The sequence below is a fragment of the Tenrec ecaudatus genome, chromosome 16 (assembly GCF_050624435.1).
Source record: "Tenrec ecaudatus isolate mTenEca1 chromosome 16, mTenEca1.hap1, whole genome shotgun sequence".
Taxonomy (NCBI): domain Eukaryota; kingdom Metazoa; phylum Chordata; class Mammalia; order Afrosoricida; family Tenrecidae; genus Tenrec; species Tenrec ecaudatus.
The window spans coordinates 44,699,555-44,719,907 of NC_134545.1; the positions used below are offsets into that span (position 1 = coordinate 44,699,555).

At 38.6% G+C, this 20,353-nt stretch overlaps 1 protein-coding gene and 1 pseudogene across 2 annotated transcripts in view; both read right to left on the minus strand.

The window, feature by feature from the left end:
- Nucleotides 1-2,130: 2,130 nt before the first annotated feature.
- Nucleotides 2,131-3,948, minus strand: LOC142428592 (cytoplasmic dynein 1 light intermediate chain 1 pseudogene; annotated as a pseudogene).
- A 2,135-nt stretch (nt 3,949-6,083) lies between these two features.
- Nucleotides 6,084-20,353, minus strand: part of ADK (adenosine kinase) — a 560,488-nt gene continuing 546,218 nt past the window's right edge. The window contains exon 11 of one of the 2 annotated variants that reach the window (XM_075534681.1): nt 6,084-6,873. In XM_075534681.1, the coding sequence (XP_075390796.1) occupies nt 6,749-6,873 (125 nt within the window). In that variant the 3' untranslated portion in view covers nt 6,084-6,748. The remainder of the gene's footprint in view (nt 6,874-20,353) is intronic. The other variant, XM_075534682.1, reaches the window with a different exon arrangement.

Consider the following 20,353-nt stretch of genomic DNA (forward strand, 5'->3'; position numbering starts at 1 on the left):
GTCACTAGTTTTGCTTCTCTAGAGAACCCATTCTATTTGTTTTGTTCACTGGAAACAGTAAATTGATAAAAAAATTTAGGATGATAGAGTATTAGAAATTGAAAGTAATATAAATGAGTAAGTGTATATTTTTATATTTTAATGGTGGTATTTTTACACTACCAGTTAAATACATGCTTCTTCTATAGACTTTTGTGAAAGTCCTTCTTTACAATTTGTATCTCTATATCTCGAAAGGTTAAAAAAGCACTGTACTTGCTTCACAAAATTAGGTAAGAAAAACAGCCTTTAGCGAACACTACTTGGACTTTACTTAATATATAAAATGTGTTTCACTTACTCTGATTTGAAAAAGGCTTACTTTTTTCTGATTCTTTTAGAGAAATTATAATGGGTTGAATTATATTCCCTCAATTTATAAATCCTAAACTCTATGCTTGTGTTTATAATCTCATTTGAGAATGGGTTATTGTTATTTTAATGAGGCAAGATTAATGGAGGGCATACTTTAATTCAAGCTCTTTGGAGATATGAGATTAAATCAGCAAGGCAGCGAGGAGGGAAGAAAGACACCAGGCCACGCGAAGATCTCCAGGGATAGAAGCAAAGGGCCAAGCACCTGCCCCAACACGCTCCCCCCGCCCTAACCCCCACAAAACTCAACAGAGGAAGTCTTCCCCTAATAACCAGTGTCCTGAATTCAGATCTCAAGCCTCCTAAACTACCAGAAAATAAAATTTTGTTTGTTACAGCAGCCCCAGACAACGAAGGTAGAATTAAAGTAGTAGCTGAGTGTTTATGAAAGACAATAAACTACTCGTGTTTCTTTCTTCCCACTCTGCTGTAGCCATATCCTAGCACCCAGTCTGATGCCACGTGGTTGGTACATGCAAAGAGGTTTATCTTCAGTTATCATCAGGGAAGTGAAAATAGAAACCCAACTAAGACATCACTACACCCGAAAGCCAAACCCATTGTTGTCAAAGTCTCTGCTGCTCAACAGCTATCCTATGACAGAGTAGACTTGCCGCATAGGGTTTCCATAGCAACACTATTGATGGACATGATGGACATGTCTCTCCTGTGGACTGGCTGGTGAGATTGAACTACTGACCTTTTGGTTAGCAGCCAACTTGCTGAACCACTACACCACCAGGGCCTTCTACCCATGAGACACACATGGAGCTTCGGTGGTGCAGTGGGCTACACGTTGAGCAAAGTCAGCAGTTTCCAACCACCAGCTGAAGACCGATGAGGTTTTCTCCTGCCTTAAAGACTCTTTGCAGAGAATAAATGCTTTATTAACTTATAAGACTTGAAAGTCACAAAAAAGCATTTATTAAGGCAGTGCCGTGTGTGTGTGTGTGTGTGTGTGTGTGTGTGTGTGTAGAAAGAGTGAGAGAGAGAGAGAGAGAAATCTAAAGACTTTTGCTCTGTACATCTTAATAACCTTTGCATTTTCCTTTTACACATTTAGGCAGTGTGTTTTCTTTTCTTCTTAAAGAGACAAATCCTGGCCAATATTTCCAAGTCATGTTTTGATGATAACTTATGGGATCATGGAATGAGATAACAAACACTATCTAATAAGCTTTCTCAGCATATTGCAAGTGTGGCTGGGCATTTTAATTGCATTGACTTATGTTGGTGTACAAAAATCTGATAACTGATCATTTTCCTATTTTCCAATAAAATACATATTTTTTTAAAAATTTAAGTTTTAATTAAAATAAGCTTGAACTTCCAACTAAGTCAAATGCACAAATGGCAAATTATTTTCTACACTTTAATATTCAACTTTTGAGTTGTATGAGCCCCAATAAAAAGATTTATTAATAAAAAAATTCAACTTTCCTCTATCTTTTAAATACCCTTCACAATATGCTCTCGTGCCTGCTTCAGTTCTACAAATTTTGAGTTTTTCAAAATTCCAGAGTTCTTTCCTTATGCAAAATAGCAATGCAAATAGGAACCCTACATGGTGTAGAATAATTGCTTTCCTGCATGGTTCCCTTTTCTCAAAACAGGTAAACACAACACAAACCAACAAAAACACATGAACTTAGCCCATCTGAAAAGGCACCGCAGCTCCCTACTTGCTTTTTGCAGGAAAAGGCAGAGGCAAGAACATTATCCCGGAACATCGAATAAAAGCTGTATTTGGAGTCTTCGAGAAGCGTCTCCTTCTGTAGGGGATGTAGGTGTTGAAGGAGAAACGGTAACCGTCTCCCGTGCCATTTTGTCTAATTCTGCGTGAACAGCTGATGGGACAGGTGTCTGACCGGCTTGTTGAGCCTCCTGGGACTTGGCAGGTGCACACAGGTCTCGGCTGCAGTTGGTAGTCGTTTTGCTACAGGGAGCGTAGCTTCATAAGAAACACAATTTCCTTCTCATGCACAAACTTTCGGACTGGTGGCGTAGTTATGATGTCTTCACCATGATCTTCTGCTTTCAAGGTTTAAAATTTTTCATGGAATTTTCCTGTTTTCTTTTTGTAAAATCATTTTATTGGGGCGCATACAACTCTTATCACAATCCAAACATACATCAATTGTGTAAAGCACACATACATTCGTTGTCCTCATCATTCTCCAAGCTCGCTTTCTGCTTGGGTTCCTGGGAACAGCTCATTTTCCTTTTCCCCCTCCCCCTCCCTCATGAACCCTTGATAACTTATAAATTATTATTTTATCTTATCTTACGCTGCCTGGCGTCTCCCTTCACCCACTTTTCTGTTGCCCATCCCCCAGGGAGGAGGTTATATGTAGATCCTTGTGATCTGTTCCCCCTTTCCACCCCACCTTCCCTCCCGGTATCGCCCCTCTCACCGCTGGTCCTGAGGGGTTCATCTGTCCTGGATTCCCTGTGTTTCCAGATACCATCTGCACCGCTGTGTATCCTCTGGTTTAATCAGGTCCGCAAGGTAAATTGGGATCATGATAATTGGGGGGAGGAAGCGTTTAAGAACTAGAGGAAAGTTGTGAGTTTCATTGTTGCTACACTGAACCCTGAGTGACTCATCTCCTCCCCACCACCCCTCTGCAAGGGACGTCCAGCTGTCCACAGATGGGCTTTGGGCCCCTCATTCACGATGATACAATGTTCCTGTTTTCTCATCAGAATCCCACCCTGCTAGAACTTAAAAAATGCATCTCTCCCACATCAGCAGGAATCTCACACCGAAACCCAGTTTCTGAATGGTGTATTTAGATACTAAATCTACATTTCTATTTTCTGTTACTGAAGTGTAAGGAAGTGCTGCACCCTACTGCAAGCCGAATTTCTGCATTGGTGACGGAATAAAACCAAAATGTCATGTTCTTTCTCCAATCCACTGATGGCATCACCCTTTGTGCAAACACCGGGACTGGACCGCCGAGTGCGCCAGCCGGTCAGCGGGTCCTCGGCGACGTGGCCCTTCTCCTGGCTCTACGCCCTCTTGGAAGGCCCTACTCAGCTTTTGTTCCTTTTATTTTCTACGAGGAATTTTCAATTTATCAATACGCTCTCTAACGACACTTGCCCATTTCTGTAAAGAACCCAAAGTCGCCCAAGGCTTTGACGTGTCAACAACCCGCATCTCGAGTGTCCTCCGGAGAACGGCTTCCAGGGCAGGAGGCCTTAGTGACACGCGTCTCCGGCTAAGATCCACACATGGCAACGTGCCCACCCCCCTGTCGGCATCACGGACGTGCGAACACAAGTACTCCAATCCTCGTACTTTCTTGTCCGCCGCCAGTCCCTGAGTTTTCCTTATTAAGCTGCTTTTGCAGCTCCATCGTCAGCCAGCTGCTCCGGGGCTCGGGCCGCCGCTCAGTGGACCAAAGGTTCTGTCCATCCTCGTTGTCGCCGGTTCCGCACGAGGTCGTTGGCCAAAGGGCTGCCGGCGCAGGTCGAGGCGAATCCCGGGAAAAAACCCAAGGAATCCACGTGCCCCACAGCCGCCATCGGTCGGGATCACACGAGTCCCGGCAAAGTCTGAGTCTAAGTCAGCTTAAGAGCTGAGAGTTTGGCTAGTTTTTATTGTTTTGTTCCCCTAAACCATTTTACTGGAGCTAATACAGAAATCAGATCATCCCACAGTTAAATCGCATCAAGCAGAATTGTACAATTGCTATCACAATCAATTTCAAAACATTTTCTTCCAAGTACTGATAGAAGCTACAATATGGATAAACATTGAAACAATATGTTATTAAGTGAATAAGGCCTGAAACAAGAGATAACGTGTGATTCCTTTTACGAGAAATTTTTAGAATATTGAAACTCAAACTCCCTGCTAACAAGTCACTGTCAACTCTTGGTGACCCGATAGGACAGGTTAGAATTGCCCCTGTGTTTCTGAGCTGGTAACTCCACACAGGAGTAGAAAGCCCATCATTCTCCGGAAGAGTGGCTGGTGGTTTTGAACTGCTGACCTGGTGGATCTCTGTCCACCTCTATGGCCACTAGACCACCAGGGCTCCTATTCCACGACAGCTAAATCCATAGTGTATGAATATTCCGACTTCACAAGGGAGCAAGAAAATGAAATTTGACACAATCCCAAGGCTCATTCTTAACCTCCTTTACCAATTTTGACACCAACCAATTAATCCCTCCCAAGGCATGTTCTCCTCTACTGTGTTGGATAATCCACTGCAAGGGCCACACAGAAATCCCAGGCTCTGATTATGAGGCTCATTAGGAAAGCTAACAGTTACAATTCAGGAATGCTTAGACTATAGTTCTTTAGTCAGGACATCCTCTTCCCAGCTGCTCACAAGCGCCCCGCTGGTCTTCAGCCTCTTCCACGATCAAGCAGTGTTACAGCTCTTCTCGCTCTGCTAATCGACGTCCAGAAAGTACTGCACTCTGGCAGGAACCCCCAGTTCAAATTGCTCAGTTCTTAAATATGTGGCTTGGCTAACCTAGCTTCTCCGATGATGAATTTAAAATTGGCAAAACTGACCAGTTCCCATATTAGAGTTTCATACATTCTATTTGTATGCTCCCAGCAAGCTATCCAATTTCCTTGATGCGCTACAAACAACTCACACTTACATAATCCGACGCAGTAATTTGATAGCACTGAGGAGGAATATGGCTAGAAGAGCCATGGAGCAGTTCACTATACCACTCATAAATGTACCAGGGGGAGTAGCAGCGTCCTGGAACGGGTGTGTGGGGTGGGGCAGGTGGATGGGGAGGGCCTGCTAATGGGCACCCGCGTTCTTCAGGAGGCGATGAAAATGAAAAGTCCTTGAATCAGATAATAATGATGTTGCCTAATTCTGTGAATATCCTAAAACCACTGACTTGTATACTCTATAAGGGTAAATCATATAGAATGTAAACAAGTGGGCATAGAAGGTTTTAAAATTTACCTAGATCTAAAATAAAACCAAACCCCAACTCTTTACTAGAGCTCAAGTTCAGTTGTATAAATGTTGTCTTAGAGCAACAATAATCGTAATGGATAAAAACAAAGCCTTTATTAAGAACCTAAGTATTTGAAAGAAATTGTGTAGGGATCATTGGAGAATTAATGTACTCTGTAAACTTTCATGAAGTTTACAATAAAAAGCTTAAATAAAAGAAAATAATCAATGTGCAGGAAAAAAAATCCAACAAAAGAATCTAAGTATTTGCTTTGTACCAAGCACTTTATATTTGATATTCTCTCTGAAATCACTGCAATAATCTTGTAGCTAGAGGTTACTGTTCCAATTTATAGACAAGAAAATTAAGGCTTAAAAATGCTAAGTAGAAAGGAAATGTTTTGAAAATGAAGATCAACATATGTACAAATATGCTCAACACAATGGATGCATGGATTGTGATAAGAGCTGTAAGAGCCCCCAATAATTTTAAGAAGAAAAAATGCTAAGTAATTTGTCCAAGTTCATAAGTCTACTCCAGTCCTCTTCTAACATTTTATCTTCTGTAAAATACATATTTACTGATTTATTGGCTTCTCATACTATTACGTTATTTTCAGTGTGATATTGTTTCTTGTAGCCTGTTTCTATTAAAATAGACTCTCATTGCTGGACACAGTTTTAATTGATGACCTTTCTTCCTTAATGATGAGTTTGTTGACCACAGGGCAAAGACAGAAAAATTCCTATATGAAAGTTTAAGTTTTTATTTGTATTAAATTACAGTAAGTATAGGATCATAATTTGAATATTGCAATACAGCTTAAAATTTGGCAAATTATGTAATTACTCAAAATTAATTACATGTGTGCATTGAAGAAGTTATTTGGCATAACTTGGCAAGATACATAGTTCTAGAATTTATTTGATCATTTATCATGTATATTTGTGATAATACACATATATCACAAATATAGATATTCCCAAATTAAGCATACTTATATAAAAAGCAAAAGTTTGATATTAGGAGTCATTCCTTTAAAAAAATCTATTATTAAATTGCATCTGCATACAAAGCAGAAATGTAGAAAAATTAATAATTTGCTAAATACAAAGTAATTGAAAACAAAATAAAAATTTCTATTGAAATTTTAGATTACTACTTAATTGATATTTAATGGCACTATAAACTATAGAAATGAAGATCATTTTGGTAAGTTATTGGGAGACTGCAATTCTACTGAGCATTACTGTACCCTCTAAATTAAGAATGAATATTATTATAGTAGGAAATGATGGCAGATGATTTTCTCCTTTATTAATATGGGAATTCTCAGGAAGTAATCAAGGCAGTGTATGCACTCCTGGGCTTGAGTGCTGTTCTTCCTTCACTGGAAGTCTGGCTTCTCAGGAAAGGTGCAGCCAGTCCGCCGAATTATGATGCTTGCTGCATAGTGGCCAGCACGGACGCATTCAGTCAGAGGCTTTTCCGATACCAGCTGGGACAGAAAACCTGCAACGCAATGAAAAGGGAAGAACCTGAATATTGTAAAACAGCATCAAGAACATCAAAACACTTAGCCCATTCTTCTCGCAAGGTGTAGAGAGAGCTTTCTCCAAATATTGTGAGTCTCCCTTAGTATTTCTTCTAAAGAGCTCCAATTGGGATATAATATTGAGTCATGAAGTTGATCTGGTTGTTCTATGTCGAATTATGATGCATCCTCTTTGCTGTAAGATAAAATGTTGTGAGTGAAAAGGAAAATCTAAGACTGACCGTGGGGCGTCGCACCCGAGAAGTTAGTCATCGATTTCCCTTCCTTTTGGATTCCTATTGTCTGACCGGTGTTCCTGACATAGTGACATTTGCCAAGATTCTTTCACCTGGATGTTTCTCCAAGTACAACTCTCGGGGATGAAGAGTTATGGAGCACGCTACATTTTCCTCTTGTGTCCAGCAGTAGCAGTGAAATAATTTCTACAGTTAGCACCATGCACATGTATGACACTAAAATAAATTATGAGGTAGAAAATAGTACTGAGGACTTTCACTCATGACAACTTTCCTCAAGAATAACTAACATAAAGATACACAAGTGACCATCTAGCTCAAAAGCATCAAAGCCCACTTGGAAGAAGCACTCCAGCCTGTGTGATCATGAGGTGTTGATGGGATCAGTTATCAGGCATCAAAGAACAAAAAATCATATCACTGTGAATGAGGGGGAGTGTGGGGTGGGGACCCAAATCTCATCTGTAGGCAACTGGACATCCTATTACATTGGGTTGTGGGGAGGAGACGAGGCAGTCAGGGTGCAGGGTAGCAACGATGAAACATACAATTTTTTTCTAGTTCTTAAATGCTTCCTCTCCCCACTATCATGATCACAATTCTACCTTACAAATCCGGCTAAACCAGAGGATGTACATGGTACAGATAGGAACTGGAAACACAGGTAATCCAGGACAGATGATCCCTTCAGGAACAGTGGTGAGAGTGGCAATACCGGGAGGGTGGAGGGAAGGTGGGATAGAAAGGGAGAACCGATTACAAGAATCTACATATAACCCCTTCCCTGGGGGATGGACAACAGAAAAGTGGGTGAAGGGAGACATTGGACAGTGTAAGACATGACCAAATAATAATAATTTATAAATTATCAAGGGTTCCTGAGGGAGGGATGAAGAGGGGAGGGAGGGGAAAGATGAGGAGCTGATACCAAGAACGCAAGTAGAAAGCAAATGTTTTGAGAATGATGATGGTAAGAGATGTACAAATGTGCTTGACACAATGGATGGATGGATGGATTGTGATAAGAGTTGTATGAGCTCCCAATAAAATGATTAAATATGCCAGGGGCTTAAGTGGAGAGCAAATGTTTTGAGAATGATGAGGACAATGAATGTACAAATGTGCTTTACACAATTGATGTATATACGGATTGTGATTAAAAAAGAAGAAAATCCAGTAAAATAGTTTAAAAAAAAAAGTATATATATAGTAAATCCTTACCACCATGCCTATGGCTCTAATCTCATTTGAGAATGGTTTGTCTTTGTTATGTTAATGAGACAGGATGACTAGCAGGCATGTTGTAAGTCCATCTCATTTGAGACATAAAAGAGATGAAAAAGCCAGGGCAAGAGCAGATTGGGCAGAGCTGCCAAGTCGGGGGAGAATGCCTAGGGACAGAAGCTCAAAAGACAAGAGGGCCTTTCTACAGACGGGGCAAGCCTGCTTTTGAACTCAGGCTTGTCGCCTCTTGAATTGTACAAAAATAAACTTGTTTTTTGAAATCACAACCTCGTAGTATTTTTGTCTAGCAGCCCCATATAACTAAGATAACCATGAACAACTTGAAGTCAATAAAATAGACAACTGAGATGAAATGGAAAATTCTTTGAAGTATCAAGTCTCATTCATGAAGAAATAGCTAACTTGAATACTGCTGCTTCTCATAAATAAAATTACAGGACAAAATGATGTCACTGATGAATACTACCGAACATTTAAATTAGAAAAATAGTAATTATATACAAACGTTTCTGAACATTGAAAATAGGGAATATTTCTCCAATCATATTTTCAGTCCAGCAATACTATGATCAAAACCAATAAAAAAAACTATCGACCAATTAATATTGCTTAGGAACACAGATACAAACATTCTTAAGAAATGTTAGGTGAGCATGAATACACAACTCATTTTATAAAAGTGATTTAACCATGGAGGTGTATGATTTGTGAATACTATATCAAGAAAACCACTAAAAAAGAAAAAGAATGTTGATATAGTATGAAAAATATAGCCAATGTCATTGAGCAATAGGTATTGAAATTATTTAATGCAAACCTAATTTGCTATGCAAATCCTCACCCAAACACAATAAATAAAAAGAAATATTAGAAAATCAAATCCAAACATTTGAATTGATTCCAACTCATAGCAACCTTATAGGACAGGATGCAAGTGCCCAGAGGGCTCGGGGCTGGTACATCTTTACAGACGCACATTTCTCTGACGGGGAGGTGGGGGGGGGGCGGGGAGGGGGGAACGGATCACTACCAACTGCTGAGCTTGCGGTTAGCATCTGAGTGTTGAACCAAGGCCTCCCCAGGGCTCACATTAAATTTAGCAATCTATCCAAAAAGATAATCATGACCAAGCAGATTTAAGCAAGGGAACACGAGATTGGTTAAACATTTAAATGTCAATTGATGTAATTTACCATACTCATGGAAAAATGATGCAGAAAAGCATGACAAAATCCAAACATAAATTCCTGATTTAAAAAAAAATACAGCAAACTAGGAAAAAAATGGACTTCCTTATACTGATAAAGGGCACATATGGAAAACTTATAGCTCAGGTCAGGTGAAAGATGAAACTTTCTACTTTCATAAAGATTTATAGTCTTTGACACGCACAGGAGCAGTTCTACTCTGTCTGATAAGTTTGTTATGAGTCAGAATTGACTCAATGACAGTGAGAAAACAACTTGCTGCCATTGAGTCAATGCTGACTCAGACAACCCTCTGTGGGATTCCCAGACGGTAGCTGTTTATGGGAATAGAAAATTCAGTCTTTCTGCTAAGGACCTGCTGGTAGTTTTGACAAGCTGACGCTGGCAGTTAGGTTTTTTGTTTAATAGCTAATAATTATTAAAATTCTTTTTCTTGTCTTTAATTCTTTTGTTGTTCTTTAAACTTTTACTTATTTTGTTGCTGAGAATATACACAGGAAACATCAACAGTTTCTACACGTACCACTCAGTGACACTGATTACATTCTTCAAGATGGACAAGCAAGCCATCCTCACCCTCCTTGTCTAAACCTAACTCGTACAGTTTGGTTTTAAGGAGACTTCAGTGGGGGGAGTAGGCAGACATGGTACACACAGGCCCCCCACAACAAAGGCACAAGGGTCCAAATGAAAATTGTAAGAACGATAATCCTGGAACCCGGAGCTTTAGAAGAAACGAAGAAGTGGACGTCGTGTTTTGTTTTGCTGTACATCGGGTCACATAACAGCAATAACCACATGGTTCCCACGGTGGCTGTACCACTTTACATTCCCATCAGCAAGTTACGTGTTCCAATTGCCCCACGTCCTCACCGACAGTTGCTACTTTCTGTTTTTGCATTTTAAAAATCTTAAGCCATAGTAGTGGGGGTGAAGTGATATATCAATGTGGTTTTGATTTGCATCTCCTTGCTACCTAATGATGCAGAGTACATTTTTAGGTGTTTCGGGACCGTTTGAATGGCTATTCAAGTTTTTTGCCCATTTCATTAGGTTGTCTTGTTGCTATTAAGTTGCTGAAATTGATATTTACTTTGGTTACCAGATTCTGGTTAGATCTATGGATTGTGAAGATTCCCACCCAGTTGGTGATTTGTCTTTTTACTTTTTTTTTGTAAAATATTTTAATGAACAAATGCTTTCATTTTTTTTTAATTTTAACAATTTATTGGGGCTCATACAATTCTTTTCACAGTTCATACATATACATACATCAATTGTATAAAGCACATCTGTACAGTCTTTGCCCTAATCATTTTTTTCTCTTTTCTTCTTTTACATTTTATTAGGGACTCATACAACTCTTACCACAATCCATACATATACATACATCAATTGTATAAAGCACATCCATATCAATTTTTACAAATTTATTTTTTACTTTCATAATTTGTGATTTTTCAATTATATTAGATAATCAAGTGCCGAAAGTCTTACCGAGTTGCTCCTGCTTGTTCTTCTGAAAGAAATTATTGTTTTAGTTGGTACATATAGTTCCTTGATCCATTTTTCCCCCAACCCATTTTTGGGAGCTAATACAGGTATCATATCATCCCATAGTGCAGTCACAGTAAGCATCATTGTACAATTGCCAACCACAATCAGTTTCAAAATATTCTTTCCTTCTTTTCATTATTAATAATTTTATTGAGGGGTTCTTCCAGAATTTATAACAATCCATAATTCAATTGTATCAAGCACAAGTGTACATATGTTGCCATCATTTCTAAAACATTTTCTTTCTCCTTGAGCCCTTGGTATCAGCCTCTCTTTCCCCCTCCCTCCCATACGTTCCCACCCTTGTGAATCCTTGATCAATTATTTATTATTATTTTATATCTTAAACCATCTGTAGTCTCCCTTCACTCACATTTCGATTATCCCTCCTCCTTGGGGGTGTTATCAATTCAGTCTTGTTATCAGCTCCCCTTCTCTCCCGCTTACCTCCCATATTATCTTCCTGCTTGAACTCCTGCTATCAGTTCCCCTTTAACGGACTGTCCAACTGTACCCCTAGAACCCCCATTCTATTTGTTGTTTCTATAGGTTCATCACCTTAATCTATTTTCAATTTGTTTTTGTGTATGGTGTGAGCAAAGGATCTTGGTTAAGTCTTTTGGCATGTGGAAATCTAAAATTTCCAGCACCATTTATTGAAGACACTATTCTTTCCCCAGTCAATAAGCTTAGCACCACTGTAAAAAAAATAGTTGATTATAGATGTGTGAAGTCATTTCTAGACTATCAATTCTACACCATTAGTTTATATGTCTATTGTTATACCAGCATCATACTGTTTTGATTATTGTAGCTGCATAACTCTTAAATTTAGCAAGTGTGACTTCATGTACTTTGTTCTTATCTTAGAACATTGCTGTAGCTCTTCAGGGCCTCTTACCTTTCCACATAAAGTTGGGACTGGTTTTTCTATGTTTGTAAAGAGGGCTATTGGGATTTTTATTGCTATTGCACTGAATTTATATATTGCTTTGGGCAGTATAGAAATCTTCACAATATTGTCTTCTGACTTATGAACATGGAATATTTACTTAAGTCCTTAATCTCTCTCAGCAATGTTTTACAGTTTTCATTGAATAGGTCCTCCTGAAATAAATCCCACTTGGCCATGGTAACACCGTTCTTCATGGTGAATGCCGGTATGATTTCCCCTAAGATAAATAATAAGGCAAGCATGTTCCCTTTTATGACTGCTCTTCAACACTATCTTAGAGTTTCTAGCAAGTGCAAGAAGACAAGCAAAAGAAGCAAAAGGGATCCACAGAGAATGACAGCGTTTACCCAAGGGCAAAGTTCAGCAGGGTTGAAAAAGAAGGAAGAACTGAAATAGGAGAGATTGGGAGGAAGTGGGTTAAATGATGGTCCACTGAAGGGGTTACAAGAATGAGATGGAAAGTATTTGAATAAATTGTTGAATATAAAACTGGTGATCTGCTCTATAAACTTCCACCCAGTTGACAACAATAAGCCAAGAGAAAGAAGTAAAATGCATTAAAATTGGAAAAAAAGAGGTAAAACTGTCTGTCTTCTAGATGGCACAATAATATATGCTTGTGGTTCTCATAAGAATAGGGCAACTGTAAATATTTTGATTACCACACAGGAGGGGTGGGAAAACGCTGCTGGCATGTAGTGGGTAGAAGCCAGGGATGCTTCTAAGCATCTGACAATGGCAAGAGTACGGTCAGAATATGGTAAATGTAGATAATCTTATGGAATTTATAAAAAATTAACTAGAACTACTGAGTGAGTTTAGCACAGTAGCAGGATATAAGATCAAAAGAACAAAATCAATTATATTTTATATAGAAATATATAGTACTATATGTATTCTGTCTTTCTAAATAACTAGCAATTTTAGACACTAACAATGAACTCAGAAATTGATATTGAAAACACAATTATCATAGTATTTAATATGTGAAATACTTAGAGATAAATTTACAAAAGTTTTACAAGACCAGTATATGGAAAATAACAAAACAATACTGAGAAAAAGAAAGCAAGCCTAAAGAAATGTAGAGAGATAAAGTTTTCATACTAATTACATTTCCAGCAGGCTTTTAAAATAGCTTGTGGTAGTTATATAATCTGTTGTCAATGTGAGAGGATTGAGTGAAGGGTTGCTGTTTAGTCTGTCAATCAGGTCGCAGCTTGATGACCTCATCAAAAAATGAGATAAATAGCTCACTGGAGGCAGGATGCAGACTCACTCCCTGGGAGACATTGCAGCTGACAAGATACATGGAACTACGTTAGTGCCCTGACTTGGGAAAGCCACGTGCCAGCACAGAGATGTTTATGACACCACTGGATCCACATGACTTCCCACCCACTGGCCTGTGATCTTCTTGCATTTAGTATCATTGCATGTGTTTTGTGAGTCTGAAGAGGACTTTATAGATTGGTTTTGCACATATGGGCTAATATTAGATTTATGGACTGGGCTGGGATGTTTTCTTAATGTACAATTACTCTGTATATAAAGCTCTTTCTTATATACGTGTAAGTGTCCATGAATTTGTTTCTCTAGTTTGCTCAGACTAACATGCAGCTGATTTAAAAATATGTAAGGCAATGAAGAGGACCTAGAATAGCCAAAACACACCTTTGAAAAGAATAGTCATAGAGATTACATGATCAGATTTCAATAATAATCAAGATATTGTAGTGTTAGCATCAAGACAGATAAATAGATAAAGAAAACAATTCAGAGTCTGGAAATTAGCCTCCATATATATGGTCAATTATTCCTAACAAAAGTCCTTCAATAAATCATTGTGAAAGATGGGGAGTGCAGATTGGGGATCCAAGACCCATCTGTAGGCAACTGGACATCTCCTTACAGAAGGGTTGCAGGGAGGAAATGAGCCAGTCAGGGTGCAGTGTAGCAACAATGAAACATACAACTTTCCTCTAGTTCCTAAATGCTTCCTCCCTCTCAGCCCCCCGAGTCTATCATGATCCCAATTCTAACCTTACAAACCTGGCTAGATCAGAGGATGAACACTGGTACAGATAGGAACGGGAATCCAAGATGGATGATCCCTTCAGGACCAGTGCCGAGAGTGGCGATACTGGGAGGGTGGAAGGTAGGTGGGGTGGAAAGGGGGAACCAATTACAAGGATCTACATATAACCTCTTCTCTGGGGGATGGACAACAGAAAAGTGGGTGAAGGGAGATGTCAGAAAGTGTAAGATGACAAAATAATAATAATTTATAAATTATCAAGGATTCATGGGGGGATCCTAGGGAACGGGGAGGAAGGGGGAAAAATGAGGAGCTGATGCCAGGGGCTTGGGTGGAGAGCAAATGTTCTGAAAATGATGAGGGCAATGAATGTACAGATGTGTTTGACATAATTGATGTATATGGATTGTGATAAGAGTTGTATGAGCCCCAATAAAATGATTTTTAAAAGTCCTTTAATAAATGATATTTTTGAACAATGTGAAAAGATATTAGAACAACTGATTATCGGGTCAAAAAATGAGCTTCAACTCTTTCCTAACACTATATATAAAAATTAACTTGGAATAGAAATAGTTCTAAATATAAGAGCTAAAACTATAAAACGTATGGAAGAAAAATAGAACAAAACTTAATAATCTTGAGTTTGTCAGAGCTTCAAATTAGGCCAAAAAGTAATTTAGAGTTAATAAATATTAAGCAATTTTGTTCTTAGATATTTAGAAAGGCATACCACATATTAGGGAAAAAATCAGATAAAAAACTTCAATCTAGAATCCATACAGAATTCTTAAAACTCAATTACAAGAAATAACCAATCTAGAAAATGGGCAAAAGTGTCAAAGAGATATTTTAACAGAGTTAATATATTTATAGACAGGGTTTTAAATAAGCACATAAAAATATGTTCAACGTCATGATTTGTTAGAGTAGTCCACACTCACTAGAATGACTAAAATGAAAAAGAATGACCATACTAAATATTTGTAAAGTTGTAGATCAATTGAAATTCCTATACTGTACATACTTGTGTATGGGCCAAGTTTTTCAGCACATTTTTAGTGCCGTTTTTGTAGTAAAATTAACTGCCTCAGCTGATATTCGGGTTGGCTAATACGCAAGTATATATGGTATTTATTGTAGGAATAAAATAATATATAATCACTTTGGAAAACCATTGGTCAGTGTCTTACAAAGCTAAATATATTCCTGCCATAGCACCCAACGTTTCCACTTCCAGGTGACCTTATGTACTAGGGGTTACAAAAAACAAAAACAAAAAACACACACACAACAAAATGGAATTGTGCCAGGCGGAGCAGAGCTTTCAGAGTACACATTTTTCCTGCCAGGTGAGCATCTGGCAACTTGCTCTGAGTCAATGCACTCAGCGGTGTTTGCTGGGAAGGTCCTCTCTAGCCACAGTGAATTTTTTTGTTATTTGGGATGGCCGATTTAAGAGAATGGTGTGTGGCTGTGAAATTTTGTTTCCTGCTGAGAAAAAATACCGCAGAAACTGCTGTGATATCGAACACAGCTTACAAAGACAGTGCTATTGGAAAACTCAAGTGTATGAATGTTTTTCTCGTTTCAAAAGGTGAAATGTCGACTGATGACAAACCTCCTTCTGGAAGTCCATAACTTCCCTAATGGATGAAAATGTTTACTTACAGTACTGCATTTGGAGTTCATTCCACCAGGTCAGATTATTAATCAGACTTTTAATTTAAAGGTACTAAAAAGATAGCATAACATTATGTGGTAGACGGGAGACTGGTTTCGCCATCACGGCAATGCACCTGTTCACGCAGCCATCTCAGTGCGCCGGTTTTTTATAAAAAGCAGCACGCCTCTCTTGTCCCTCACACCTTACTCACCTGGCCTTGCTCCACGTGACTTTTTTGTTTCCACCAATGAAGAGGGACATGAAAGGACAGCAATTTGACAATGTACATGAGGTAAAGGAAAGCACGAAGGTCCTGTGAGCCATCCAATCAAATGAGTTTGAAAAATATTTTCAAGAAGGGAATTGCAGATTTGACAAATGCATTAAATGTAATGGGGAGTACTTTGAAAGTTGATAAGGTTGCTTTGTAAATAAAATTTAAATACATAGCTTTTGGGGGAAAATCCTGTTATTGTGGGGGAAACTCCGTTGTGTAACAGAATAAAGCACTGCCCAATCACGCCGCCATCCTCAAAATCACTGATACAGTTGTGGTCATCTAACTCAATGAAGGTTGTCATTTCACTGACTCCACTATATCAAACATGAAGTCCGTTTCTACTGATTGGTTTTTTGATTGTTGATGTGTCCAAAGTAAGCAAGAGAAAGTCTGTCCTCACTTACAAGGAGCATATTGGATACACTTCCTCCAAGACAGATTTCTAATTTTTTCTGGTGGTCATGGTGCAGTCGCTATTCTCTGTCAACATAACAATTTGAGCTCTTCTCTCATGATGTTCAGCTGTGAATTCAGGCTTTTGTTGTCTCTCTGTGGAGGTGTAGTCCACACTGCAGGCTCTGGTCTTGGATCTTCACCAGTAAGTGCTTCCGGTCCTCATTGATTTCAGCAACTACGGTTGCATTGTGCGCATTTTTGTGTATCAGGCATTAGAGGTTTCTAATGAGATTTCCTCCATTCCTCATACTGAATTCTTCACACAGGTTATTATCTCCGAATACAGATTGAATAAGCATGGTGAAAGAATATAACTCTGACATACATCTTTCTTGAGTTTAAGCCATTCCGTGTTCTCTTGTTCTGTCTGTGTACACATTCTGCATGAGCATAAGTAAGTGTTCTGGAATTATCATGATGCTATGTATTTGGTTCAGGTGTGAGGATTTTGATTTTCTTTAGAATTTATTCTGAAGGCTTCAGTCTCTGACCTTCATTGGTAGGTGCTTTAAGTCCTCTTTACGATCTGCAAGCAAGGCTGTTAATAAGTCTTCGTCCAATCCTGATGGTATTTACCCAAGACAAATTACAGCATGTATCTCTATAAAGACTTGGGAATGAAAGCTCACAGAAGATTTCTGTAATAGCCCCAAACTGGAAATAACCCAAATGGAGGTTAGAAGGGGCAAATAAGTGAGATTACAAAGGGGATGGGAGTAATAGACATGCTAATTTTTCTTTATAGTAACAATGGTTTGCTTTATGGTTATATATTTCAAAATATATAAAATTATATACATGTGAAGTTTATTGTCTATCAGTTATACCATATTGTATCTGAATTAAACTGTAAAAAAGATATATAAAATGAGTATTATAGTTATAAATAAAGTATTTCGAGAGTAGAAGACTTGGGGGCTACTACCTTCCTCGGGGAACTTCAACTGCTGCAGCAGTACTAACTCTGCAGATCAAATGACACTGAGAAACTTTTGTATCCTGACTTCTGAGCCTCCCATAAGCCCCGGGCAGCCTGGGGGTGTGGGTGGTGGTGGTGAAGGTTAATTGTAAAGCTGTGGTATACCGACCTGCAGAGGAAATGATCAGAGATTTATGTCCTACCTTCTACCATTCTGACCACACAGGCTTTTTCTTTGTCAAATTAGGAGAATGCTCTACATCAGGTAAGGAAAATATTCCCAGGCAAAGAATAAAATTAATTTGGCTAATGGAGCGATATATTTTGAAGACATTTGCTTAGACTGTAAAATCTCTCCCTCAAGAGATTTAGTAAGAGTATTTTATCACTGAGTTTTCAGGTAACAGTTAAAGGTCAATATTCACTTTCTGCCAAATTGTGAGACTAAAATGTTCAACCCACATGGTGAATGGAGTACATGCCAAACTCAGGCAGATCAGCTTACAATGGAAACATGTCTATTTGAAGGGTTATAAGAAACATCTGTTTTCCTCATTGCTCTGTGTATGATCTTTGTGAGAAAAGAAAAGCTTATGTTTACGAAATATTTTTGTGAAACATAACTACCAGCATCTAAGACAAGAGCTAGTCGATAAATGAAGTAAAGTATTCTAAACAGTCATTTGCTTTGACAAGTAGAAATCCTGGATGCAGAAAAAGCTGAGACCTTTGCCCCAGGTGACTATCAGTTTTCCCTGAATTCTATTTTTAAAAACCAATGAAGATGAACTAGAGATATTATATAATCAAATATAAATGGGTTATGCATAAGGTAGCCAAAGTGAATATAAAATGTTGTGTAAAAATTATTTAAATACAAAGGAAGCTTATTGGTTAAAAATCTTAAGGAATAGAAAGAAATATATCCAATACAATTTTAAGTTTAGATTTTAAATTATTAGCCTGCCTAAAATGTATTTTTTAAAAACATTGTTTGAAATACTTTGAAACTCCTACAAATGCTGAAGGAATACAAATAGTATAAAAAGCACCTACACTATATACTGGTGGATAAACCGAGGTTTTCAGCACATTTTTAATGAAGTTTTTGTGGTAAAATTAGGTGCCTTGGCTGATATTCGGGTCGATTTATACTCAAGTATATATGGCATATATCTGTGTTAGTCTGGGTACATTAGAGAAATAATCCACAGAAACTCATATTATAAGAGAGAATTTTATATAAAGGGTAAGTGCACATCAAGAAATCATCCCAACCCACTGCTGCCCAAGCCTACAAGTCTAACATTAACCAATATGCCTGGCACCAATCCACAAAGTCCTCCTCCATCTCACAAAACACATGCATTGATGCCAACTGCAGGAGGAAAGCTAAATTAGTGAACGTGTAAGCATCTCAGTGCTGGCAGGGCTCTCCACACGGCTGCTCCAGCACCCAGAGCTGCATCAGGGAAGGTCCATGTGGTTTCTCCTCAGGGATGTCTGGCAGGAAGTGAGCTTTGTCAGCTGAAGCAGGAAACTGGCTAAGGCAGCTGCACCCTGGTCCGACCATCACAAAGCAAGAGACCCGAGAACTAGAAAGGCGAGGCTCACTGAGCCATTTATCTCTCTGCCCTTCGATTAACCCCACATGTGTTTATCGGCCAGGTTGGCACAATAAACTTTAACTATCTCAATATCCTTTATTCACTTGTGCTTATTATTAAAACATTAGTCCATTTGTGTACACTTGCTTTCTCTTTATACAATTTTCTCCACTGAACTATTTTTGGGGGGCAAGTTGCTTTATCACTATTATTTTTATCAACATTAGTAATACTGTTACAATAATGTTAGCTAAGCTATATTCTAAGTTTGTCAATGACACAATAAAGTCCTTTAGAGCCTTGCTTTCCCTCCAGGATAAAATCTCGCCTAGCTGTCTCATCTCTCCAGTCTCCCTTAAGCGGGACGACTTTCTCAACCTTCCTTAAACTTTTAATCACCTGGGCATTTTTCCTTAGAAAAGTCACTCCATACATCCTTTTCATCGAGTAACTGTCAATTTTCTTTTTTCTCTCTAATCGTTTTATTAGGGGCTCATACAGCTCTTATCACAATTCATACATACATCAATTGTGTAGAGCATATCTGTACATTCATTACCCTCATCATTCTCAATTTTGATAGAGTAACCATTTACCTGATATTTCCTCATGATAAAGTTCAGATCGAGCATTTCCAACCAGAATACCGAACCAAACTCACTGCCACTGAGTCGACGCCAACTCAGAGCAACCCTGTAGGGCAGGGTAGCACAGCCCCTGTGAGCTTCTGAGATTGTAACAGTTTCTGGGAGTAGAAAGCCTCGTCTTTCTAACATGGAGCTATTGGTGGTTTAGAACTGCTAACCATGTAGATCACAGCCCAATGTGTAACCACTATGCCACCAGGGCTCCCTTCCAGCCAAATACTGCATACTCAGGGCATCACACTGATGATGCTAATTTTGATCATATACTATGTTTCCGTCCTCCCTGTTGCATCTAACAGTCAGTGGACATACTTTAAGACCATATACATAATGTGCCTGTCATCAAAAGTCTTTCTCTTCCTACATTTAGTAGTTAATTTGTGATATCAATCACAAAAAGATAATGTCATATGAATTTATTGTTATAAAATCAAGAAAAGGTTTACACACAGAAAGAAACCTTCTTCAGTAGTCACCAAAGAAAGGAGAGGAAAGGAAAATCACTGTGTAATGAGCAGACATATATTCATTTGGGTGGAGAGAAAGGCAACAAGTAATAGGTCAGCACAACATGTTCAAGGCAAAAGAAGACACAAGAGTTAAAGGCAACACAAGGAAATATT